Source organism: Microcebus murinus, chromosome 24 (genome assembly GCF_040939455.1).
Source record: "Microcebus murinus isolate Inina chromosome 24, M.murinus_Inina_mat1.0, whole genome shotgun sequence".
NCBI lineage: Eukaryota > Metazoa > Chordata > Mammalia > Primates > Cheirogaleidae > Microcebus > Microcebus murinus.
Window position 1 is genome coordinate 22,977,663 of NC_134127.1, and position 24,737 is coordinate 23,002,399.

The 24,737-nt window shown below is 55.9% G+C and overlaps 1 protein-coding gene across 1 annotated transcript; it reads left to right on the forward strand.

The window, feature by feature from the left end:
* Window positions 1-5,812: 5,812 nt before the first annotated feature.
* LOC105877128 (L-gulonolactone oxidase) lies at window positions 5,813-23,437 on the forward strand. The gene is made up of 12 exons (XM_012775372.2): window positions 5,813-6,026; window positions 6,820-6,921; window positions 8,466-8,591; window positions 9,832-9,926; window positions 13,604-13,694; window positions 16,622-16,807; window positions 17,708-17,815; window positions 19,015-19,091; window positions 20,253-20,402; window positions 21,488-21,652; window positions 22,148-22,238; window positions 22,763-23,437. The coding sequence occupies exons 1-12, from the start codon at window positions 6,024-6,026 to the stop codon at window positions 22,889-22,891; spliced, it is 1,323 nt and encodes a 440-aa protein (XP_012630826.2). The 5' UTR covers window positions 5,813-6,023; the 3' UTR covers window positions 22,892-23,437.
* The last annotated feature ends 1,300 nt before the right edge of the window (window positions 23,438-24,737 follow it).

The window sequence follows — 24,737 nt, forward strand, 5'->3', positions numbered from 1 at the left end:
GCCCAGGCGCTGTGTGGTCTAGACCAGCACTGGCCGGGGCTTCCTGGCAGGTGGCGGGTCTGCTGTGCTCTGTCCCGTGGAGCAGCCACTGGCCACGGGCAGCCACGTGGCCTTTCTCCCGGCTACCGGAGCAGGGTTTACTTGGGTACAGGTGTGCACCAGGCACTTGAAATGTGCTAGTGAGGCTGAGGAAGTGAGTTTTAAAGTTTACTTAATTTTTTTTTTTTTGAGACAGAGTCTCACTCTGTTGCTCGGGCTAGAGTGCCGTGGTGTCAGCCTAGCTCACAGCAACCTCAAACTCCTGGGCTCAAGTGATCCTCCTGCCTCAGCCTCCCAAGTAGCTGGGACTACAGGCATGCACCACCATGTCCGGCTGATTTTTTCTATATATTTTTTAGTTGTCCCACTAATTTCTTTCTATTTTTAGTAGAGATGGGGTCTCACTCTTGCTCAGGCTGTTTTCAAACTCCTGACCTTGAGCGATCCTCCCACCTGGGCCTCCCAGAGTGCTAGGATTATAGGCGTGAGCCACCACACCCAACCAAGTTTATTTAATTTTAACAATTTACATTTAAATAGCCAACAGCTGCCTTGAGGCTCAGCACAGATCTAGCCCATCTTCCCCCCTGCCCTGTCCTTCCTCCCAGCTTGCCCAGGTGGGCACCCGTCTCACCTCTGCCCTGCTTCAGACCCCAGAGCCCTGCTCAGCTGGGCTCCCCTCCCAAGGGCTGGATCCTGAGCCCCACAGGGCCCCTGCTCCCCGCGGCCTGGCCCAGCACCCACTCCCTGTTCCAGACTGCCCTGCAACACAGCACCCTGCTCCTCCTGGCTCCTCCCCCGCACCCCTGCCCTGTTCTAACTGCTTTGCGCATCCTTTGGCCTGGAATGCTTCCACCTGCCACCTCCTGCTTTGAGGCTCAGCGTCGGCCACATATTTAATGGCTGGATAATCTTGCACTGTGTGTCAAGACCGCTTTTTGTTTATCCACTCTCTCATTGATGGAGACTTGGGTTGCTTCTGCATTTTGGCTAATGTGAACGATGCTGCTGTGGACATGGGTGACAAATATCTCTTCAAGGCACCTCTTTCAGTCCTTTTTGGTGCATACCCATAAGTAGAATTGCCAGAGCATTCTATGTTTAATTTTTTGAGGGACCATCACCCTGTTTGCATAGCTATACCATGTTACACTCCCACCATCAATGCACAAGGGTTCTGATTTCTCCACGTCATCACCAACACATTATTTTCTGGTTTTTTTCCTTTCTTTTCTTTTCTTTTTTTTTTTTTTTTGAGACAGAGGCTCACCCTATTGCCTGGGCTAGAGTGAGTGCCGTGGCGTCAGCCTAGCTTACAGCAACCTCACACTCCTGGGCTCAAGTGATCCTCCTGCCTTAGCCTCCCAACTAGCTGGGACTACAGGCATGCACCACCATGCCCAGCTAATTTGTTCTATATATTTTTAGTTGGCCGATTAATTTCTTTCTATTTTTAGTAGAGTTGGGGTCTTACTCTTGCTGAGGCTGGTTTTGAACTCCTGACCTTTTGCGATCCTCCTGCCTCCGCCTCTCAGAGAGCTAGGATTATAGGCGTGAGCCTCTGCGCCTGGCCTATTTTCTGGTTTTTAAAAATATATACATAGGCCGGGCGAGGTGGCTCACGCCTGTAATCCTAGCTCTCTGGGAGGCCGAGGCGGGCGGATTGCTCGAGGTCAGGAGTTCAAACCAGCCTGAGCAAGAGCGAGACCCTGTCTCTACTATAAATAGAAAGAAATTAATTGGCCAACTAATATATATATACAAAAAATTAGCCGGGCATGGTGGCGCATGCCTGTAGTCCCAGCTAAGAGGCTGAGGCAGGAGGAGCCAGGAGTTTGAGGTTGCTGTGAGCTAGGCTGACGCCACGGCACTCACTCTAGCCTGGGCAATAAAGTGAGACTCTGTCTCAAAAAAAAAAAAAAAAATATATATATATATATATATATACATATAATAGCTATCCTCATGGATATGGTGTGGTAGCTCATTGTGTTTGTTTGGCTTTTTGTTTTGTTTTGTTTTGTTTTTTGAGACAGCGTCTCACTCTGTTTTTTTGTCCAGGCTAGAGTGCAGTGCTGTCATCGTAGCTCACTGCAGTCTCCATCTCCTGGCTTCAAGCAATCCTCCCCCCTTGGCCTCCCAAAGTGCTAGGATTACAGGCCTGAGCCACCACCACACCCAGCCCTCATTGTGGTTTTATTTGTTTTTCCCTAACAATTAGAGATGTTTTCTTATGCTTATTGGCCATTTGTATATCGGAGAAATATCTATTCCAAGTGCTTTGCCCATTTTTTTTTTATTGGGTTGTTTGTTTTTTGCTCGTTTTGTTTGTTTATTGGTTGTTTGTTTGGTTGTTGCTGTTGAGTTGTAGCTCTTTGTACGTTCTGTATATTTATTCCTCGTAAGATACATGATATGCAGATGTATTCTCCCAATCGGTGGGCAAGGTTGTGTCGGGTGGAGAGGTAGAGAGGAGTGATACCTTTCCTCCCCATCGGGAGGGTCACAGCTGACTATCCTAGAACAAAAGACAGGTAAACAAGAGAAGAGGATGACAAATTCATTCAATCAAAGTTTCACATGATGGGAGCCTTCAGAAATGAAGAGCCAAAGACCCAGGGAAAACTGTCTTTCATGCTTACCTTCAATGAAAAAAGGACATCCTTCTAGAAATGTGAGGGAGCCACCCGCGAGGCCTGTGCGTGCAGATTCTTCCCGGCCTCCCCTGTGGCATTCCTTCCTCCCAGGTGTGGGGCAGGACCCTCTGGAACGAAGATCTTCAAAGTGGAAGGGAGAAAGCAGAGAGGGACCAACTCTAGATTTTATGACTTGCTTTGAGGGAGAGGAGTTCTAGTTTCTGGGACCACCTGGGGTTGGGGGAGAGGAATTCTGGTTTCTGTGACTCTCTTCGGGAAGAGAGGTGGAGACGAGGGCAGGGGACGGTCAGAGAGACCTTGCTCAGAGGCCCTTCCAATGTGACAGTTTGGGCTCCTGTCACCATTCCAAAGACAGACACAATTAATTTCCTTCCTTCCTTCCTTCCTTCCTTCCTTCCTTCCTTCCTTCCTGCCTTCCTGCCTTCCTGCCTTCCTTTCTTTCTTTCCTTTCTTTCAACAGAGTCTCACTCTGTTGTCTGGGCTAGAGTGCCGTGGCATCAGCCTAGCTCACAGCAACCTCAAACTCCTGGGCTCAGGCGATCCTCCTGCCTCAGCCTCACGAGTAGCTGGGACTACAGGCATGCACCACCATGCCCGGCTAATTTTTTCTATATATTTTTAGTTGGCCAATTAACTTCTTTTTTTAGTAGAGACAAGGTCTTGCTCTTGCTCAGGCTGGTTTCTAACTCCTGACCTTGAAGGATCCTCCCGCCTCAGCCTCCCAGAGTACTAGGATTACAGGCATGAGTACCCGGCCTCACAATTCTTTTATGATGCAGCCCAAAGTCAGAGAGAAAGCCCCAAGCAGTGGTATTCATTTCAATTTGAATATAGTAAGAGAGATGGATAGTTGTCTATTTTTTTTTTCTTGCAGATTATCCTGGATTAGGATGGAACATCGCAGAATGTTTTAGGCAGTCTCATCCTACATGGCTTTATGAGAGCTGAAGAACTTTCTGTCCTGCATCATATTTTAAAGAGAATGTGTGGTGGCTCACGCCTGTAATCCTAGCACTCTGGGAGGCCAAGGCAGGCTGATAGCTCAAGATCAGAAGTTCGAAACCAGCCTGAGCAAGAGCAAGAGCCCATCTCTACTAAAAATAGAAAGAAATTAATCAGCCAACTAAAAATAGATAGAAAAAATTAGGCAGGCATGGTGGCAAGTGCCTGTAGTCCCAGCAGGAGGCTGAAGCAAGAGGATCACTTGAGCCCAGGAGTTTGAGGTTGCTGTGAGCTAGGCTGATGCCTAGATGCCGGGTACTCTAGCCCGGGCAACAGAGTGAGACTCTGTCTCAAAAAAATAAAAATATAAAAAAAGAAAGAGACTGCGGAAGCCAAGAGGGGCAAGGAAGTGTTATCTGCAGACCAGAATCCATTCAACACTCTTCCCAAGATCTGCAGTGAGCACAGGGGTGTTTCAGAGAAATATGTTAAATTATCAGCTACAAATGGTGTGTTAAGCTCATTGTCATTGATGTACGAGTCTGGGAGGGGCAACATCTGAAAACAAGCTCTCCAGGGTCCACTGAAACTGTAACTGGTAACATTGATTTCCTTTGTCAGGGTGTGTTTGCAAAAGTGAAGACTCAGCAATTATTGAACAAGCTGAGTCCTTCAGACAAGAAATAAATAATAAGCCCTAGACCTCAAGCATAGGATGGTGGCAACAGATCGAATGCACTGACACATACCATTTTTGCTGAGTTTTATGTTCCCGTGCAATTTTATTTTATTTTTTAATAAAGGCAATTTATAAAACTGATGTGACTGGCTTAGGGTGGAAGTGAACACATTGCATCCAAGGGCATAGTGCAAGGTGAAGAAAGGAAACCTCCTGCTTGGATGGGGGCTCTGGGAAGTGTTTGCAGAGGACGGGAGCCCAGCGGGGTTCCACCCACGCCCTGATCACTGGGTGAACAAGAGAACATGAGGGTGGCCGGCACGGTGGCCACTCCTGTAATCCTAGCACTCTGGGAGGCCGAGGTGGGCGGATTGCTCAAGGTCAGGAGTTTGAAACCAGCCTGAGCAAGAGCGAGATCCCGCCTCTACTATAAATAGAAAGAAATTAATTGGCCAACTAATATATATAGAAAAAATTAGCCAGGCATGGTGGCGCATGCCTGTAGTCCCAGCTACTGGGGAGGCTGAGGCAGGAGGATCGCTTGAGCCCAGGAGTCTGAGGTTGCTGTGAGCTAGGCTGACGCCACGGCACTCTAGCCCGGGCAGCAGAGTGAGATTCTGTCTCAAAAAAAAAAAAAAAAAAAAAGAACAGGAGGGGATAGGGCTTCGGGGGAGGCAGGAAGCAAGCAGTCCCCTCCCCTTCTGTCCCCAGGACTTGGCACTGCCCCCGTCCCTGTGTTGGCCACAGCCCCTGGGCTTCGGACAGTGAGCGCGGAGAAGGGACAGCAGCCAGCCTGGCAGGTGCTTTCTCCCTGCGCCAGCCCCAAGCCCCGCGGTTCCCGGCAGAGTCTGGGGCTCTGTGGGGGTCTCTTGCCGTGGGCAGTGGAGCTGGCAGCCCTCGGGGACAGCCCCAAGCGCACAGACCCGGTCTCCTCTCCTGACTGCAGCCTGGCGCCGTCACGGTACCGCGGACCCAGTGACTTGAACGCAGACATCTACTCGCGCACAGTTCTGGGGCTGCAAGTCTGACATCAAAGTGGCGGCAGGCTGGTTTCCCCTGAGCCCTCTCCCCTTGGCCGTCTCCTCCCCGTGTCCTCACGTCGTCGCCCCTGTGTGTCTGTATCCTCATCCCCTCCTCTCCTGGGGACACCAGTCATTGGATTAGGGCCCTACCCTCTGCTTCAGCCACCAGGGTCCCCTGCCGTGTCCCTAACGTGGTGGGCGCTTGGCTTGTCCATGAACTGACCGCAGGGACTGGGACTCCATGGCACAGGTCTGTGTGTGTCACCTCCTGCAAGCCGGGGCCCTGCGGCGGCCACCACATTAAGATCACCCCCAGGTCCCCCACACCAAGCCTCCCCTGACCTTTGGCGTTAAAGACCCAGTTCTGAGGCCGGGAGTCTTTGGCTCCAGAATCCCTGGGTGGGTCAGAGCTCAGGCAGCTTCCAGGGTTTGCAGGTTCCCCTGCCCCCTCCCACGTTCTGGCCCGAGAGGGGCCTCAGGCAGGGGTGGGGCAGGCGTGACCTGTTGTTGGTTAACCTTAGCCCTGCTGGGTGGAGCCTGTCCCAAAACTGTTTTGATCCACCTCTGCGGCCCCAAAGCCCCTTGGCCTGCAGCAGCTGTGGATTCAACCAGCTCAGCTCGGCACCAAGGTCGGTCGCTGCACCCTCGCGCCTGCCGCCCAGAGAGCCACTGCCCGCCGGAGCCATGGTGAGCGCCCACAGTGCAGCGGGGGTCCAGCCACGCTGCATCCAGGCTGTGAGCCGGGTGTGCGGGGGCAAAGTCGGGCCAAGTCTGGAAACTTTTGAATTGCACTTGAGGCTCCGGGGAGGGAGGTCCTGGGGTGTTAGAGAGGCCGGGGCCTGGGTTGGACTCCAGCACCTTCACTCGGTTGCTGTGTGAGTTTGGGGAAGTGGCTTCACCTCTCTGGGCCTCTGTTTCTGCTCCTGAAAAAGGGGAGTAATAATCAGTATTCATGGAATTACCGTAAGGTCTCCAAGGAGGAGGAGGAGGAGGATGAAGATCCCAGCTCAGTGCCAGAAACACAGCGGGTGTCCAGCAAACGGGGGTCTTGTCTCCAGGACGCCACAGCTGTGGGTCGGAGGCCAGGGGAATGGCACTGCTGAGGAGTCCCCAGACAGGACAGGAAAGCTGCCGAGCATGCCCCGGCCGCAGCAGGGTGCCCAGGAGCAGCGGTGGAGACCTGAGTCCCGCTTTCTCAGGCTCCTCCCTAGACCCCTTCGCCTAAGAGTGGGCAGAATTCTCCGCACAGCTGACCATGCGGGGTCCAGGGAGACCTAGCAGGAGGCCTCTGCAGAGCCCCGTTTAATTGTCCCGTGGCCCCGAGGGGGGATTAGGTCAGAGAAGAGCCTGGGCTCAGTGCTGCAGTCCCAGCCCCCCCCCCTGCCACGGTGGGGCGTGGGGGTGGTCGGGGGACAGTCGATGGGGGCCGAGCAGCCCACACCTGCGTATCCACTGAGACCTGGTGTTTTGCCTGGCACAGGTGCACGGGCACAGAGGGGTCAAGTTTGAAAACTGGGCGCGGACCTATAGCTGTTGCCCAGAGATGTACTATCAGCCCACGTCCGTGGAGGAGATCAGAGAGGTGAGTGTCTGTCTTGGCACCAGGGCTGAAATGGCCTGGCCCTGGAGGCCATAGCCCTGAGACCCAGAGAGGAGGCTGGGACCTGGGACTTCCTGGGCTAAGGTCGTGCCCCCCAGCCGGAACTGCTGGCCAGGTGACAGCTCGATGTCATCAGCTACACCCAGCACTCCTGCCCCGAGTTCGCCTGCCACAGCTCCACGCTGCGGCCACCTTACAATGACCCGTGCCCCCTCCAGTCTGCGCAGCAAGGTGCTAACGACTGCCAGGTCTGCCTGGTCTGCCTTTCCAGCCCGGCTCTCCTCTCTGAGCTGCAGACTCGCATGTGACTTTTCTACTTGTCTGACTCAAAGCCGTCACAAACTGAAACATAGCCCCAGGCTATGTTTTTGCTGTCGTTTTGCCTGCGGGTCTGTCCCATCCCGGGTCTCTGTATGGGGTAAACGGTTGCTTAAATCGAAAGCCAGGATGTGGGTCACGGCCCCCCTTCACCCTGGTCTCACGTCCGCAGTTCTACCTCGGATGTTTCCAGCACCCAGCACCTTCTCTGCAGCACCCGGGAGGGCCCCTGCGCCGGTCTCCCTGCTTCTAATCTTGCCTCCCTCGAATGCACTTTCCACAGTCAGTAAAAGTAATTTTAACGTAAGTGGGCTCGAGTTGCTTCCCTGCTTGGAGCCCTTCAGAGGCTCCATTTATTATTCCATTTATTTTTGAAATAAAACCCAAACTTGACCCCCGAGGTTGCATCATCTCTGCCTGTGTCTCCAGCCGCTCGAAGGTGCCTCCCTGCCTGGCCCTCTGCCCCCAGCCAAACAAAGCGGGCTCGGTCCCACCTCAGGGCCTTTGCGCTTGCTGTCCGCTCTGCCTGGAGTGCCCGTCTGTTTGCTTTTCCCATGACTAGCTGCCTTCAGCTCTCAGGGTCAACTTCTCTTCGGAAGAGTCCGCCTTACCCGAAACTTCCTCTATCTCAGCTCCTTGCTGCCTCCTTCGTTGCATATTTCTGCCTTGCCATTATTTTTCAGCTTGAACCTTGCTTTTGACTCTCGCCCTCCTAAGGGTGTGAGCCCGCGCTCTCTTCTTCTGCACTGTGTCTTTACAAAGTCCAATTCAGCCACTGTCCCTGCCCTAGAGGACAGTGGGAGGCTGACTGGAGGATCTCGTAGGCAGAGGAGATAAGGAGCCTAGATCTTGTCCTCAGCCGGGATGCCCTTGGAAGGTCGTGCACCTGGAAGGTCGCACACCTGGGAGGCCGTGCACTGACAAAGAATGCAATAGTTTGCCTTTAGGGAAGCCTCAGGCTGCCGTGGGGAGAGTAGACCTAAGCCTGGAACTTTAGGAGGGTTTTTATTTCTCCAGCCCAGCTCACTTCCTGACCCTTCTTTCTGCCCCTCTCCCCTGGAGTGGCCGGCATTTCGGCCTGGAGCCAAGCAGGGGCCTGGGAGGCCTGGGGTGCGTCACCCGGGCCGTGGGCACCCCCTGCAGGCAGGCCCGGCCCTTGCACTCTGGCTGTCTCGGAGAAAGGCCTGACCTGAGCTCCGTCCTGGCAGGTGCTGGCCCTGGCCAGGCAGCAGAAGAAGCGGGTGAAGGTGGTGGGCGGTGGCCACTCGCCCTCGGACATCGCCTGCACCGACGGCTTCATGATTCACATGGGCAAGATGAACCGGCTCCTCCAGGTACTGGGAGCCTCCGCTTCCCCCCTCCTTCCTGCCCTAAGTCCCCAGAGTGACACCCTGATTCCTGGCCTGCCCCTCAGCACCCCTTACCCGAGCCCTCCCCGGGCTTGCTCAGGCCTCCTGTCGGGTCTGCCCACACACCCCCAGGCCACAGAGAGGGTGTCCACCCTCCCCTCTTGCCACAGCCTGCCCTCCCCTTCTCAAGAACAGAAGCAGTGAGTCGGCCCCCAAAATAGACTGTCACAGTGACAAATCCAGAAGGGTCCAAAGTGGCACTTAGCTAGTTTTACAGGTAGAGAAACTAAAGATCAGAGAGAGTGATTGACTTGCCTGGGGCCACACAGCTGATCGGTGGCAGAGCTGGCCACAGACTCAGGACTGACACCAGCTCCATGCTGGGACACTGTCCATGCAATTGAGCCAGCACCGGGTCAGTAACCCAGGTGCCTGCCAGCGAGTCTGGGTGCGGGACAGGTGTGCTGCATGTTAGACTCCCGTTCTCACCTGCTGGACCAGCTCCTTTCGGCTGTAATTTTTGCCAGATAACCTCTCCTTCCCCCCGCCCCACTGGCGAGGTTCTGGGATTCTCTCCACTCTTTCCTTATTTGCTCAGGCTGACGGTCTCTTAGAAAACGTTCCAGCCCTGACATCAGTCACGGCCGTAATGAACTCTGATTGCTAATTAGTGAGGACTGGCTCCAGCAATTGATTTGACCGAGCTCTGCGCTCGGGGTCGGCGGGCTGAGCTTGGGCTTTGGAGTCTGACAGATGCGGATTCTCATCTCAGTGCTGCCACTGATGTTTGTGTGACCTTGGGCAAGTGACATCAAGTCCCAGATCTCAGTCCTCTCCCTGTTCCTGCCTCCCAGAGCCAACGTGGTGTGGCAGGCACCGAACAGACGTTACGTCTCCTCTCCCCTGCCCCCATCCTTAGTCTTTGCCTGGGTCCCCCCAGGGTGCAAACAAGTCCCTACAGAAGCAGGCCCTCTTTTCTTGGTGCCTTTGCACAACCGCACAAAACAATCCCCCAGTGTGGGGGCACAGGTGTGGCCTCATTTCCTTCACCTACGAACAGAGGGTTACGCAGAATATCCCCAAAGCTGTAGCATTCTCGGGCTCCTGCAGGGGAGGTGGCTCGAGCTAACCCCAGGCTGAAATGGACCCACTTGTCCTCCCAAGGAGCCTGGTGGCAGGGGTCTGGGCTGGGCGATGTCCTCCCAGCCTGGCTGGTCTCTTGCAGGTGGACAAGGAGAAGAAGCAGGTGACGGTGGAGGCCGGCATCCTCCTGGCTGACCTGCACCCACAGCTGGACAAGCACGGCCTGGCCCTGTCCAAGTAAGAGCCCCTCCCCCGCCCCTGGGCAACCAGGGATCTCAGCCACCTCCTGCCCTGGCCTGGCCGGACACTCGGGACCTGGCAGAGAGAAGGACATCCTGGGGTGCACCCCTTTCCCTGGCCTCCCACTCTTCCCCCTTCACCCCTGCCTGTCTCCCCATCCGCCATGGGTTCAGGGGCTGCCGTGTGGGAACAGAAGTGAGCGAGTGTTAAGTAACAGTCTAGGCTGGGCGCTCACGCCTGTAATCCCTGCACTCTGGGAGGCCGAGGTGGGCGGATTGCTCGAGGTCAGGAGTTCAAAACCAGCCTGAGCAAGAGCGAGACCCCGTCTCTACTATAAATAGAAAGAAGTTAATTTGGACAGCTAAAAATATACAGAAAAAATTAGCCGGGCATGGTGGCACATGCCTGTAGTCCCAGCTACTCAGGAGGCTGAGGCAAGAGGATCGCTTGAGCCCAGGAGTTTGAGGTTGCTGTGAGCTAGGCTGACGCCACGGCACTCTAGCCCGGGCAACAGAGTGAGACTCTGTCTCAAAAAAAAAAATAAAATAAAATAACAGTCTTGAACAGGGGGTGGGACAATCATAGTTTAAGTCTTTCTGAAAACTTGAAAAAAAAAACAACTCCAGGGATCCAAACACAGGGACATGCAGATAAGCCCTCAGAACCACAGAAGAGCAGGCCGCCCGAGCCACAGGGCTTCGTGGCGTCCCCACCTGTGGCTGCACATCCAGACAGGGTGTCAGTGACTGCTCAGGTGCAATAGCAGGGGATCTCCTTTGAAAGAGGCGTCAAACATAGCCAAAGGAGTGAATCTCTCACTGTGGGATTTCAACCATTGGAAACAGCTGACAGAGGTGTTTGGACATGGGGTCACAGTCTGTCCACAGCTGGAAACCACACCCGGGGAAGCCTATGGTTGGTCTTCGGGTGGGGGTGGTCTGCCCGCCCCCCAGCTTTCTGGCTGCAGACCCCAAGGAGCACGATTTGTTTATACTCTGGAAACCATCTGTTCCACTCTACGGCTCACGGCTGCTCAGACACTTAGAGTGTCTGCCACGTGCAGGCCTCGTCAGGCCCTCAAAAGGCAGAGAGGAATAAAACCCGGACCCCCACCTGCAAAGAGCTCCCCGCAAGGGGGTCGCGGACACAATCAGAGCAGCATGATTCGGGCAGGGCGTTCGACGTCAGTGGGGTACACCACCGTGTGGCCCCAACTTCAGCCTTGGCAGGTGGGGGGATATGTAGGGAATGGCATCGGGGCAGGCTCCCTGCCATTGGCAACCCTGGCTGAGTCCTAAAAGATGACGAGGAGGCCGGGCGCTGTGGCTCACGCCTGTAATCCTGGCTCTTGGGAGGCCGAGGCGGGCAGATTGCTCAAGGTCAGGAGTTCGAAACCAGCCTGAGCAAGAGCGAGACCCCGTCTCTACTATAAATAGAAAGAAATTAATTGGCCAACTGATATATATATAAAAAATTAGCCGGGCATGGTGGCGCATGCCTGTAGTCCCAGCTACCCGGGAGGCTGAGGCAGAAGGATCACTCAAGCCCAGGAGTTTGAGGTTGCTGTGAGCGAGGCTGACGCCACGGCACTCACTCTAGCCTGGGCAACAAAGCGAGACTCTGTCTCAAAAAAAAAAAAAAAAAAAGATGACGAGGAATTAACCAGAAAAAACATTGAGGAGACAAGTGATTCCAGGCAGAGAGAACAGCCCAAAGCCCTGAGGAAAAGAGCGGGAGGTCTGCGGGGCAGGCGGGTGACAGTGGGGCAGAGCCCGTGACCGATGACAGCGGGAGGAGACCTGTTCTTAATTACGGGCATCGGCCTCTGGGCCCTGCTGCGTCTCTGTGCCGTCTGTGATGTCCCTGTCCTCCCCTGGGGACCCATCCTGCTCAAGTGAGGCCCATCCGCCTCTCCAAAGGGAGCTGGTTGTCCCCTCCTGTGCGCCCATAGCTCCACGGCCACTGGGGGCCACTGGGAAGAGGAAGGGACAACGCAGCCAGCGGGGCCACGTGCCAGGTCTGGACACCCTCTCCTTACACTGTCACCAACACTGCGGGGACAGCAGTGTAGTTCACGGACGGGAGGCTCGGACGTTCCCGCGTCTGGTGCCCCAGGTAGAGTGGCAGCACCACGGTGAGACCCGGCGCCGGCAGCAGGCGATGGGTGGGAGCCCACTGCTGCCTCCCACTAGCTTTTAGTCCAGTTCCTTGACCCCTCGGGGCCACCGCGTCCTGGTCTACAAGTCAGGGGTATTCAGAGGACGGGATGGGCTGGAGCTGCCCTACGGAGCAGGTGTTCCGGACGCGGCAGCCTGGCTCATTCTCCCGCTCCGTCAGTGCCTTGCCCCTGCCCTGGTCCCCCCCCCACCTCGGGGGCCAAACACTGACCCTTCCTTCTGGGGCCAGTTTCATCCATTTCTTTTGACGGGTCCAAGTTCACGGGGAAGAGAAGCTCCGTTGGCATTTGGGTCGCAATCAGCGGCACTGTCACGAACAGCGCTGTGATGAACACCCTCACTCGGGTGCCTTCTGCACGCCGGAGCGTCTCCCAGGGCAGGGCGTCGATGGTCCTCTCTCCACAAGCTGGCGTTTCCAGAAGAGCCGTATCACCAGCCAGCCAGGCTGATGGGGACAGCAACCAGCGCAGGCGGGAAGGGGAGCCCTATGTGTCCTTCTCCGTCCTGCTCCGCCGGGCAGCCCCACTCTCAACTCCTCTGCCCGGGAAGGTGTGAGGCGAGATTTCCTAATGTGGGGTTGGGTTGAAAGTAGGAAATGCGGAGCCTCCAGCCTGCCTCAAGGGCCCTCAGAAGGGAAGGAGGTCACAGGTGCAGGAAGAGGTCACATTGCCACCTCCCCTCTCCTACCTGCCAGGCCACCGTGGGCCCCACGTCTCTAGGGCACACTGCGGTGAACAATCGCCTTAGCCCTCAGTGAGTCTTTTCCTTCCTTTAGCTGGGGCTGGGATGTCTCCCAGAGAGCGCCTGAGAAGTAAGACTATAACTCCTGATCCATTCTTCACCCTTGACCTTGAGCTCCGGAGGGTCTTTATAGTTCTGCTCCCGAAGCACGCACCTGCGGAGGGGGGTGCTGCTCCCCTTGGGGTCCTCCTGTGCACACGGGAGCCACCCCTTACCCATGCCAGGGCCTGGAACTCAGGCTGGGGGATGAGACCTCTATCCTGTAGGCCCCGGGGAGCCCCTGAGGGCTTCTGAGCAGGAGAGGTGACCCCGGCGGCTCAGGGATGCTCTCAGCTCCTTTAACCTTTCTGGGACATTTATTTGTGTATCTGGAACTGCATCGGTTCCCAGGGATGTACCTTGACAGGCTGGGTACAGAGCAGTCTTGGCGGGAGCGTTTGGTCTGTGGTTGGTGGAGATGTTCTCGGAGGTTGGAGGAAATGGGGTTTTAGCTGTGGAGACCCCCAGAGTCAGGGCAGGCAGGCCTCCCTTCAGACCGGAAGCAGGTCCCCACTGGCCCATCTGATGGCCCAGGGAGACACGGAAACTGTAGCCCAGAGAGAAGGGTCGGCCACGTCACAGGAGATTTGGGACAAGGACCCAGGCAGGAGTGGAATCCCCTCTGCTGCCCTGTGGGCCCCCCTCACACGCGTGTGCCTGTCTCCCGGGAAGCCTAACTGGTCTCCTGTGTCCCTCTTACTCCACCGCTGAGCACAGGCTGGGTGCAGTGTCGGATGTGACCGCAGGTGGTGTCATCGGGTCTGGAACGCACAACACAGGGATCGACCATGGCATCCTGGCCACCCAGGTGAGTCTACCTGCTTCCCCCACATCGCGGCCCGGCTGCGTGGGGCCTCAAACCACCCAGGTCGCCCCCTTTGGGCCTCCAGGTACGTCTCTGAACCTCACCCAGCTCCACAGACAGTGATGAAGGAGCCCTTGTGCGGGCCGGAGCCCTCCCCCCTGCTGGGGGATTGGGGGAAGGGGTGCTGTCGCCACCAAGGGGTCAGCCGGGCGGGGCACGGGCTGTCCAGGTTAGCCATGCGGGGAGGGACCGGGACAGGAGCCCGGCACTTGGGCCTGCAGTCCCTGCTAGACCTTTATTGAAAAGCGTTTCTTACCCCTCACGAGAGTCCAGTCTGGGGATCTGGCTAAGGGCAGAGGTTTGGGACGCAGACCTGGGTCCAAACCTGGCCCCGCCATCACTGGCTATGACATTTAGGTAGGCCACCTAACTTCTCTGGTCATTTCTGTAAAAATCGTCCTCTAAACTGGGGAAAATAATCCTCAACTCGCGAGAGTAGTTGTGAAGTGCGTGGCGTCCAAATGACAGTTCAGAGGATGTCTGCGTCCAGGGCCACCCTCGGGAGGGCAAACGCCTCTGGCGTGCAATATTAACAGGGGCTTCCCGGCCCGTCCGGAGCTGGCTGCTCACTTGTCAGGCTCGGGTGGGCCCCCTGTGCTGGCATAGCGGTCCACAGCCCGTGATGTCTTTTCTCTCCCCTGCACGAGCCCATTTGCGTTATGGGACTCGTGGCCTCTGGCCACTGTAGCATCAGGGCTACGTGCTGGGCTTGGGTTTTGGCTCAGAGCACAACTGACATCAAAAGAAAATAGCCCAGAGGCAGTTTCTAAGGAGGGCACTTGGGTTTTTCATTTGTATTTTTTTTTATTTTTTCCTTTCATTTTATCATATTATGGGGGTACAAATATTGTTGGGGTTACATATATTGCCCCTGCCATTCCTCCCCCTGCCTTGTCAAAACATCAAGCGTGTCCAACCCCCAGGTGGTGTGCCTATTTTGTAAGTATATATCCTTCCCTCCTCCCCCCTCCCATCTGCCCCCTGCCCGATAAAAGTTTTCTTTTTTTTTTTTTTTTCCTTTTTTGACCTTTTGGTTACATTGTATATCTTTGATATTTGGCTTTCCCTAGGAAGGGTTAGAGGTATTCCCTCCCCCCCCACAATGCTCACCAGAACCCTAAGATGTGTATCTCCCCCTTATTTGTATTTCTTGAACTTCCTGAAGGTAAACCTCATTTTCAGTGATGACTGCTTGAAACTCGCTCTGCTGTCTTATCCACTGGCCGGTCACTTCTCCTCCCCTTCCCCCTCCTCCCCCTTTCACCACAAAGCCTTACAGAATCACTAGGCAAGAGGGGGCATCCTGAGGGGACCAGCCAGGGAAGGGGGCCACTGAGACCACTGACCCACGCCAATCATTCCTGAGCCCTCCGTGCTAAGAGCTCTGCAGCAAAGCGCAGAGACCTGTGGGTCCCGATGTCCCGGAGCTCCAAGGACATTGTCGTCTCCTCCTGGAAGCTGGGTCCACTGCCCAGGAGAGTCCAGTGGTCACTGTGGGTGGGAAACAGGCATGAGAGCCACCCCCTCCCCAAGATCTGGCCCCAGTCCTAGTTCACCGTCCAGGACTGATGTCAAGTCGGTCGCCTCGGTTTCTCCAAAATGATTAGTAGAGAGCGAGAGTCATTCTAGGTGGCCACAGATCCAAATGCACTCAAGACGTACTGACCCCTTCTCCTAGGAGGCCCAGGGAGCGGGCCTGGGAGCCAGCGGGGGGACGAGACCCCAGCTGTATTCCCCACCAGACACCAACAGCAGGAGCAAGGGGAAGGGGTTGACGTCCACGGTGCAGTTAGCTGCGTGTCCGACATGTTCTCGCATCCCAGCCTCACCGCGGCCCTCTGAGCCCATTATCACTGCTCTCCCCAGTTTACAAACAAGGCAACGGGCTTGTCTGTAAACATGCCTGAGGTTACACCCAGCAAGCAGATAGCGTGCCCAACCTTTACTGGGTCCTGGGTCCTGCCGAAGTGTTTCCCAGGCCAGCTCTCGGTCACTGCCTGGATCGCAGACAAAACCATTGCAAAAGTCATTTTGATGCCCTCGGCCCTCAGATGGCCACCGTGCCCCGTTTCTGCCCGTTTCTCCTCTGCTCCGTGCTCACTGCTAATCGGAATTGGTTCAGCTGTATCCGTTCTCTCACCCCGAGCACCCGGCCACCAACCACGCACGTCAAAAGCGATACCCATCCAAATTAGCAGGTGGCGGAGCGTGAAGGGCTTGGGCAGCAATGGAAAGGTTTCCTTTGGAGTTAGGTCCAAGGGCAGAGGATGCGCTAGTTGTCAGTTTCCAGCTGAGCGTCCTGGTCTTTGCAGGAACTCAAAGGGTCCTGGTTGGGTGTCGCCGAGTAGGAGAATCTAGTTCCTCGAGTGAGCAGGTCCCAGATGAGGGGAGGGACAGCTTGGCTGACGTGCCACCCAGGAGGAGCAGCAGGCAGAGAGCGGCGTGGGGACCCTGGGTTCCAGCTGTGTGTGGGCAGTGGGGCTGGCCCACCCCCGGGTGCACACACGTCCTCACTCTGCCTTCCAGGCATCCTGACCCGGGAGCTCACGGCTCTTTGCAGCCTGGTCTCCTCCCAGAGCCCCCTGGCAGAGGAAGACCCAAGGGAGGACAAGCCAGTGGGGCCCTTGAACCCTCACTGGGTTCTGGGCCCACCCGGACATGGCCTCCCTTCCCCCATCTCCCCTTTCCTGCTTGAGACTGAGACTGAGACCCCCGGCTGTGACAGTATCCCGGCTGGAGGTGTCCTCTGGTCCGATAACAACGGCCTTCTGGGAGGAGGTGACGCCTGGCCTCTGTGCCGAGGACAAACGAGGAAGTGCGGGCGGTGGCCGGGCGGGGTGGTCCTGAGGTGCGGCTCTCCCCACTGCCAGGTGGTGGCGCTGACGCTGCTGACGGCCAGCGGGACCGTCCTGGAGTGCTCGGAGTCCAGCAACGCGGACGTGTTCCAGGCCGCGCGGGTGCACCTGGGCTGCCTGGGGGTCGTCCTCACCGTGACCCTGCAGTGCGTGCCCCAGTTCCACTTGCAGGAGACGTCCTTCCCCTCAACCCTGAAAGAGGTACTGGTCAGCCACATCAGAGCAGGACTCCCCTGCTCATTTCGTTAGGCACCCGCCATGTCTCAAGGGACAAGAGAGGATGACGGCGATGACAATGTAAGAGTAACAGTGCTAGAAGCCGAAGCTCGCACCTGTGTGGTGCTTAGCATGTGTCTGGCACCATGTTATGTTTTTTTTTTTTTTTTTGAGACAGAGTCTCACTTTGTTGCCCAGGCTAGAGTGAGTGCCGTGGCGTCAGCCTAGCTCACAGCAACCTCAAACTCCTGGGCTCAAGTGATCCTCCTGCCTCAGCCTCCCAAGTAGCTGGGACTACAGGCATGCGCCACCATGCCCGGCTAATTTTTTCTATATGTATCAGTTGGCCAATTAATTTCTTTCTATTTATAGTAGAGACGGGGTCTTGCTCTTGCTCAGGCTGGTTTTGAACTCCTGACCTCGAGCAATCCGCCCACCTCGGTGCTAGGGTTACAGGCGTGAGCCACCCAGCCCAGCCTGGCACCATGTTAAGCACTTTCTAGGCATCATTCTCATTGAATACTCATGACTGACCTGACATGAACACTGTTAATAGCCCCATTTTACAGATGAGGAACCTGAGGCCAGCGATGTTCGATAGCTTGCCCAAACTCACAACAGCTAGTAATCGCTCAAGCCAGGACAAATAAGAAGTCACCTGTATCCCTGACCTACTCAGGGAAGTCACCATTTACATGGGCCACTTTAATGCTCAGTGGTTTATAAGACTCATTCCCTGCTGTTTGGCAGGGTTAGGACACATTTAATTAAGTGTTTTAGTTTGATAAGGGGAAACTGAGGCACACCTGGGCCCTGACTTCCAGCACTCCCTGCCATCTTGCCGTGACCAACGCAGTTTCCCTCCCCACCTCCCGCGGAGGTCAGGTCCTGGACAACCTGGACAGCCACCTGAAGAGGTCCGAGTACTTCCGCTTCCTGTGGTTCCCGCACAGCGAGAACGTCAGCGTCATCTACCAGGACCACACCACCAAGGTAGCCGCGGCCGCGCCCGTCCCCGCCCGGTGTCCTGGGGCAGGTGGCTGCCCGCGACTTGCACGTCCCCTCCCCGTCCTCACCCACAGCCTGCGGGCCGCACGGCCGCCCACTCCCAGGGTGGCTGACACTTGTGGTCATCGTGGTGGCCAGTGGATGGCAGCGGGACACAAGGGGAGTGTCACTGAGCGCAGGGGAGACGCAGGAGGGCCGAGGGTGGAAGAAGGGAGGAAGGTGGGCAGAGTGGGGGTCCAGTGTGTCTGCAGTGGGGACAAGTCGGGGGTGTGGCCAAGGGACAGCCTGGATATGGGGGAGGGGCAGACAGGACAGGAGAGGGTAGAGTCCCGGGTGCCCGGGCCAGACCCCAGAAACCGCCCCGCACACCCCGCCTGCCCTGACACCCACTTCCCTCCTCCAGCTGCACAGTGGAAGAGGCGGAGAGTTTTGCCTCCCCGCGTGTCCTTAGCAAACAGGCTGGTTCTCAGCAGGAGGGAGCGAAGCAGCGCGGGCAGAACGCTGCTGGGGCAAGTCAGACAAAGGCCGACACCTGCTGCACAGAGGGGCCGGTGTGGGGCTCGCAACGCGTGATCGCGGGACACCCGGCTTGCGGGCTCTCCAGGACGGCCGGGGCACATCTTTTTCTTGTGCAAAATAAATACATAAATTAAAAGCAAGAAATGAAAGGGGCTAGGGGTGGGAATTGGCTCTGCCATCAAGAAGTGAGGCTTTCGGGCCTGGCGTGGTGGCTCACGCCTGTAATCCTAGCACTCTGGGAGGCTGAGACGGGCGGATCGCTCTAGGTCAGGATTTCCAAACCAGCCCGAGCAAGAGCAAGACCCCATCTCTACTAAAAAAAATAGAAAGAAACTAAAAATATATAGAAAAAATTAGCCGGGCATGGTGGCGCATGCCTGTAGTTCCAGCTACTTGGGAGGCTGAGGCAGGAGGATCACCTGAGCCCAGGAGTTTGAGGTTGCTGTGAGCTAGGCAGACACCCTGGCACTCTAGCCTGGGCAACAGAATGAGACTGTCTAAAAAAAAAAAAAAAGGAAGTGAGGCTTTCAATTGTCCTGCTGGGTGGGTCAACCCCCTCCCCCACACAGAGCTGGGACACAGCTCCCTCTCATGGGACACGCAGATGCGTGATCAGAAGGGAACTCAGCTCTGGCCCCAAACTGATGACAAATTCTGTCTCCCAGCCCCGCTCCTCTTCCGCCAACTGGTTTTGGGACTATGCCATCGGATTCTACCTACTGGAGTTCCTGCTGTGGATCAGGTAGGAATGCCAAGGTACCCTTCCAGGCATCGGCCCCGTGCAGTTGAGATGTGGCCCGCGGGAATAACCACACCCGTATGTGGTTGCATGCACACGGAGTCTGCCCCCTGGCTCTACGTGATGCGAGAGGTGGGGAGCAGCTGTAAATCCAGATGGAGCTTCGCTGGCTCACCTGCTGCTCCCCTCCGCTCATCTCCTGCTGTGCGGCTGGGTTCCTAACAGGCCACCGACCGTTACCAGCTGTGTCCTGGGGGTTGGGGACCACAGTTTTATATCATCTGTGGATTACCTGGAATGCCTAATACAATGCCTACATATCATTTCATTCACGTGGATTCGATGTGTTACTTGGCAAATAGCAAATTCAAGTTTTGCTTTTTGGAAGTTTGTAGAATTGTTTTTCCGAAATATTTTTGGTCGCTCACCTCCCTGGATGATCCTGCATCCCTGAGCCCTGAGGGGGAGTCTGGGCTTCAGGGTGCATGCCTTGTGAGAATTTGTCTGAAACCATCCTCCCCCTACCCCAGTCCATAGAACAATTGCCTTCCTTGAAACTGGTTCCTGGTGCCACAAAGGTTGGGGACCACTGCCCTAGAGCAGTGTTCGCATGGCCTGGAGGCATTCCCAGCTGTAGAGAAGCGACAAAGGCCAGCCAAGTGGCAGAGTATATCGAGAACAAGGCCCTGGTTTGTAAAGAGTTCAGCTCAGGGCCGGGCGCGGTGGCTCACGCCTGTAATCCTAGCACTCTGGGAGGCCCGGGCCCGCGGATCATTTTAGCTCAGGAGTTTGAGACCAGCCTGAGCAAGAGCGACACCTCGTTTCTACTAAAAATAGAAAGAAATTAGCTGGACAACTAAAAATATATGGAAAAAATTAGCCGGGCATGGTGGCGCATGCCTGTAGTCCCAGCTACTCGGGAGGCTGAGGCAGGAGGATCGCTTGAGCCCAGGAGTTGGAGGTTGCTGTGAGCTAGGCTGACGCCATGGCACTCTAGCTGGGGCAACAAAGCGAGACTCTGTCTCCAAAAAATAAATAAATAAATAATAAAAACGAGTTCAGCTCAGCGCCTGTCATGCAGCTGGCGCCCAATAGATGCTGGGTCTCGAGGTTGTCATGCACCGCCCCACCCAGCCCGGACACCCTCCCCTGCCTTCCCTGCAGCACCTTCCTGCCGTGCCTCGTGGGCTGGATCAACCGCTTTTTCTTCTGGCTCCTGTTCAACTGCAAGAGGGAGCACGTGGACCTCAGCCACAAGGTGTTCAGCTACGAGTGCCGCTTCAAGCAGCACGTGCAGGACTGGGCCATCCCCAGGTAGGCCGTGCCCCGCGGCCGCGGCGGTGGGTTTCCCAGAGCCCCCCTCCCTTGGACGTGGTCCTCGCCACGGCCCTAGCAGGCACAGTGCCAGGCCCCGAGTCCCGTCCCCTTTCCGTGGGTGGCCACAGGCCCTGAGTCCTCTCCCCGTGCCCCCGGACACCCCACGTCTCTGCCTCGTGGGGAAAATCAGCCACACAGTCCCTCCCTCTCCTCCCACCCCGTCCAGCCATCAGAGTTCGGGTTTGGAGCGTGGGGCTCCCTGGCCAGCCTCTCCTCTGTCCGAACGCCCACTGCCTGCTTCCCGTCCCTCGGCTAGCAGAGCCCACCCAGCGTGCTGGGAGCCACCAACCTCTGTGGCTTTCTAACTTCACCCTCACCCCGTTCTCCAAGGAAGGAGGGGTGGTGCCTGGGGCTCAGGGGAAGCCTGTTACTGAGTTCAAGGGCGTGGCCCTCTGACCCTCCACGTGGGAATATTAGGCAGTTACCAGGGATCCTCAAACTTTTTAAACAGGGGGCCGGTTCACTGTCCCTCAGACCGTTGGAGAGTGCGGCGCACATTCCACACGTGCGCACTGTGGGCCCGGGACGAGCCGGCTGCTAAGCAGGACAGGCAGCGGCGGCAAAAACACCCTGTGGGCCGGATAAATGTGCTCGGCGGGCCATGTGTGGCCCGTGGGCTGTAGTTTGAGGACGCCTGGTTAAAAGCATCAGAATCAGCTGAGTGCGGTGGCTCACGCTTGTAACCCTAGCACTCTGGGAGGTTGAGGCAGGCAGATCGTTCAAGGTCAGGAGTTCGAAACCAGCCTGAGCAAGAGTGAGACCCCGTCTCTACTAAAAAGAAAAAAAATAGAAATTAATTGGTCAACTAAAAAAAAAGCATCAGAATCAGAGGGACTTTACTCTGTCTGAAGAGGAGGACACCAAGGGACCTGAGACCACTGTGGCTAGATCTAGGGGTGTCCCGGTGTATCCAAGGCAGGGCAAGACAGCACGAGGCTGGGAGCCTGGGCGGAGCCTGAGGGAGGGCTCCTGGGGCCCCTACCCGCCCTGAGGTCTGGATGCTGCCCCCGGGCTGAGTGCAGAGAGAAGACCAAGGAGGCCCTGCTGGAGCTGAAGACTATGCTGGAAGCCCACCCCAAGGTGGTGGCCCACTTCCCCGTGGAGGTGCGCTTCACCCGGGGGGACGACATCCTGCTGAGCCCCTGCTTCCAGCGGGACAGCTGCTACGTGAACATCATCATGTACAGGTGATGGCACGTGGAGGGGCGGGCGTGGGGCGGGAAACCATCCCCTCCAATTTAAAGGGACCCCTCTCCTTCCCTAGTCTTTTGATGCCAGTTCTAATGTCACCTTCTCTGGGGGGACTTTGCTGATCCTGGCAGCAGGGAACAGTCTCTTTCCCTTGAGTTCCTACAGCTCTTCCTCTCCGTAGACTCTTGCTGCATGCACCATTTCTAGTCTATACCCTATTAATGCAATGATTAGTATGAGTTCAAAAGTCATATTAATAGGAACAGCGACCATTTATGAAGCTGATATGATGGGATGGCAAGTACAGTCTGACAGCCTGGGGTGCCGTGTTGAGGACTCCGGGGCCAGGTCGAAGGTCAGCGGGAGGGAGGATCATACTTATGCCAGGTGCTACGTGGACGCATTTGCCATCCAACCAGCCCTGCAGGGCACCGTGCAGGAGGGGCGAGGCAGGCAGGGGCAGGGCTCACCTCCTTCTCCCCCCTAACCAGGCCCTATGGCAAGGACGTGCCTCGGTTGGACTACTGGGTGGCCTATGAGACCATCATGAAGAAGGTTGGCGGCAGGCCCCACTGGGCCAAGGTAAGACCTGCCCCAAGGCTCAGGGCCCAGGCAGCGGGCAGCTGCTATGCAAGGCAACCTCCACCAGAGGGCACCACTGCTCCCTGCCCCTCGGCGGCCCGGGGCTACAGGTCAGGAGAGGCTGAGCCCAGACCATCCCCTGCCCCAGCTCTTATTCCAACAGCCCAAGGACTGTGATGCCTTTGGAGTTTTCAGAGAAATCCTCATCTTCCACTGTATTTGATTCTGTTAGAAACCCTCTGAGCAGGATAAGGCAGGCATTTAACAGATGGGAAAGTGAAGGTCACTCGAGGGTGGCAAGACTGACTTACTAATGAGCAGTGGGCCTGGGGCCAGAGCCACCTCCACTGCATCACACAGCCGGTGGCTGGGGCCATGCAGAGAAGCCCCTCCTTTTTATTTGGCGTGTGTGTGTCCCAGGGCAAGGGCGCCATGCACACACGGGCTGCTGGGCCCGGCGGTGCAGCCTTGCGGACTCGCCCGGCTCTGGGCACGAGGCCCATGGCGTCTGGTTGCTTCCGCAGGCCCACAACTGCACCCGGAGCGACTTTGAGAACATGTACCCTGCCTTTCCAAAGTTCTGCGCCATCCGAGAAAAGCTGGACCCGGCCGGGATGTTCCTGAACGCGTATCTGGAGAAGGTGTTCTACTGAACGGGCGGGAAGCCGGCCGCCCTGCCCAGGGGAGCAGACCTCCCTCCTTCCCCCGACCCCGTGTGATGAGCTGAGCCCCGGCAGCCCCCTTCCCTCACATCCTTTGTGCTCACAGAACCCCCACTGGAGATATGGACCCCGCGTCCCAAGCCTGAGACCACTGTATCCTGTTTTCCCAGGAGAAAGGGGAGCCCTAACTTCTCACATAGTCGAGGAGGGCAGGGATTGGGTCATTCGCCGGTTCCACCTGGGTGTGGAAGTGGAATTCCCAGGGTCTGTAGCTTCAGGGGTTCCCTCTCCAGCCCTCATTGGAAGGAGGGGCCCTCGGCACGTGTTTGGTCCCAGAAGTCGCGTGCACCGGGCTCTACTTTCTCTCATGGGGAGGGTCTTTCAGATGCTCAGGTGAGCGCCCACCTGCCCTGGGACCGCCCCTTCTAGGTGGGCCTGGCCCTGCGCCCTCCCGTAGCCTGACCCACAGCTTGTCTGTTTCAGGGGTGTCTGGGCATTGGGACCCTCTGTGGCTTCTTAATAAAGACTAAGAATCAATCCCTCTCTGTTCCCTGCTCTTCACGTCCCAGGCAATGCTTTGGGAGCAGGAGGTCTCTCTTCTAGGGTAACAGGGTTTGGTCTTGCCTAGAAAATGCTTCTCATACGGCTTTTTCCGAGCTTAGTTTCAATCTGCTTCTGACCTGCCTGACTTTGTGGACTTCACGGAGCCCGTTCCTCCATCCTCTGCTACCCACCAAGTGCTGTAGGGGTATTAAAAGAACCTTAAGATATTATAGGTTCCTGCCCTCGAGAAATTTGTCTCCTAATCATTTCTCTCTTGAGCGGTTAATATCCAGAATACATAGAGAACTCCAACAACTCAACAACAAAAATACAAACACCCCGATCAAAAAAGCAGGCAAAGGATTCTAATGGACATTTCTCTAAAGAAGCTACAAATGGCCAATGATCACATGAAAAGATGCTCAACATCACTACTCATTAGGGAAATGAAAGTAAAACCACAAGGAGATACCACTTCACACCAGTTTGAATCAGTATTAAAAGGAAATTAGCAAGTATTAGTGAGGATATGAAGAAATTGGGACCCTTGTGCTTTGCTGGTGGAAGAATGTAAGATGGTATGATGGTTTCTCAAAAAATTAAGCAGGACTGGGCACAGTGGCTCACCTGCAATCCCAGAGCTTTGAGAGGCTGAGGTGGGAGGATCACTTGAGGCTGGCCTAGCCTAGCCTTTACCTGGTTTTCTTCCCCACGAGGCAGGGTTTTTCAGAGATCAAGAGAGGGCCGGCCGGGTGTGGTAGCTCACGCCTGTAATCCTAGCACTCTGGGAGGCTGAGGCGGGCAGATTGCTCGAGGTCAGGAGTTCAAAGCCAGCTTGAGCAAGAGCGGAAACCCCCGTCTCTAAATAGAAATAAATTAATTGGCCAACTCATATATATATATATATATATATATATAGAAAAAATTAGCTGGGCATGGTGGCGCATGCCTGTAGTCCCAGCTACTCGGGAGGCTGAGGCAGGAGGATCGCTTAAGCCCAGGAGTTTGAGGTTGCTGTGAGCTAGGCTGATGCCACAGCACTCACTCTAGTCTGGGCAACAAAGCGAGACTCTTTTTTTTTTTTTTTTGAGACAGAGGGCCAGAAAATTCTAGAACAGAGTTATAGAAATTTTGGTTTGTTATCAATTTTTGGTGCACTTTTACACGCACGGAGTGAGATGATACTGTGCTGTGCTCAAGGCCAGTACCTTGTGCTGTCTGGGCTCGGGTGGTGATGAGAGATTTAAATGTGGAAAGTGAACAGCTTCCTTTGATGGTGTCACTGCATCTCTGG

Excerpts from the sequence above, each read along its gene's own strand:
- LOC105877128 (XM_012775372.2), top strand. Across the intron at positions 16,808-17,707 it reads TCCCCTCAACCCTGAAAGAG|GTCCTGGACAACCTGGACAG; the intron begins GTACTGGTCAGC and ends CGCGGAGGTCAG. Across the intron at positions 22,239-22,762 it reads GCAGGCCCCACTGGGCCAAG|GCCCACAACTGCACCCGGAG; the intron begins GTAAGACCTGCC and ends TTGCTTCCGCAG.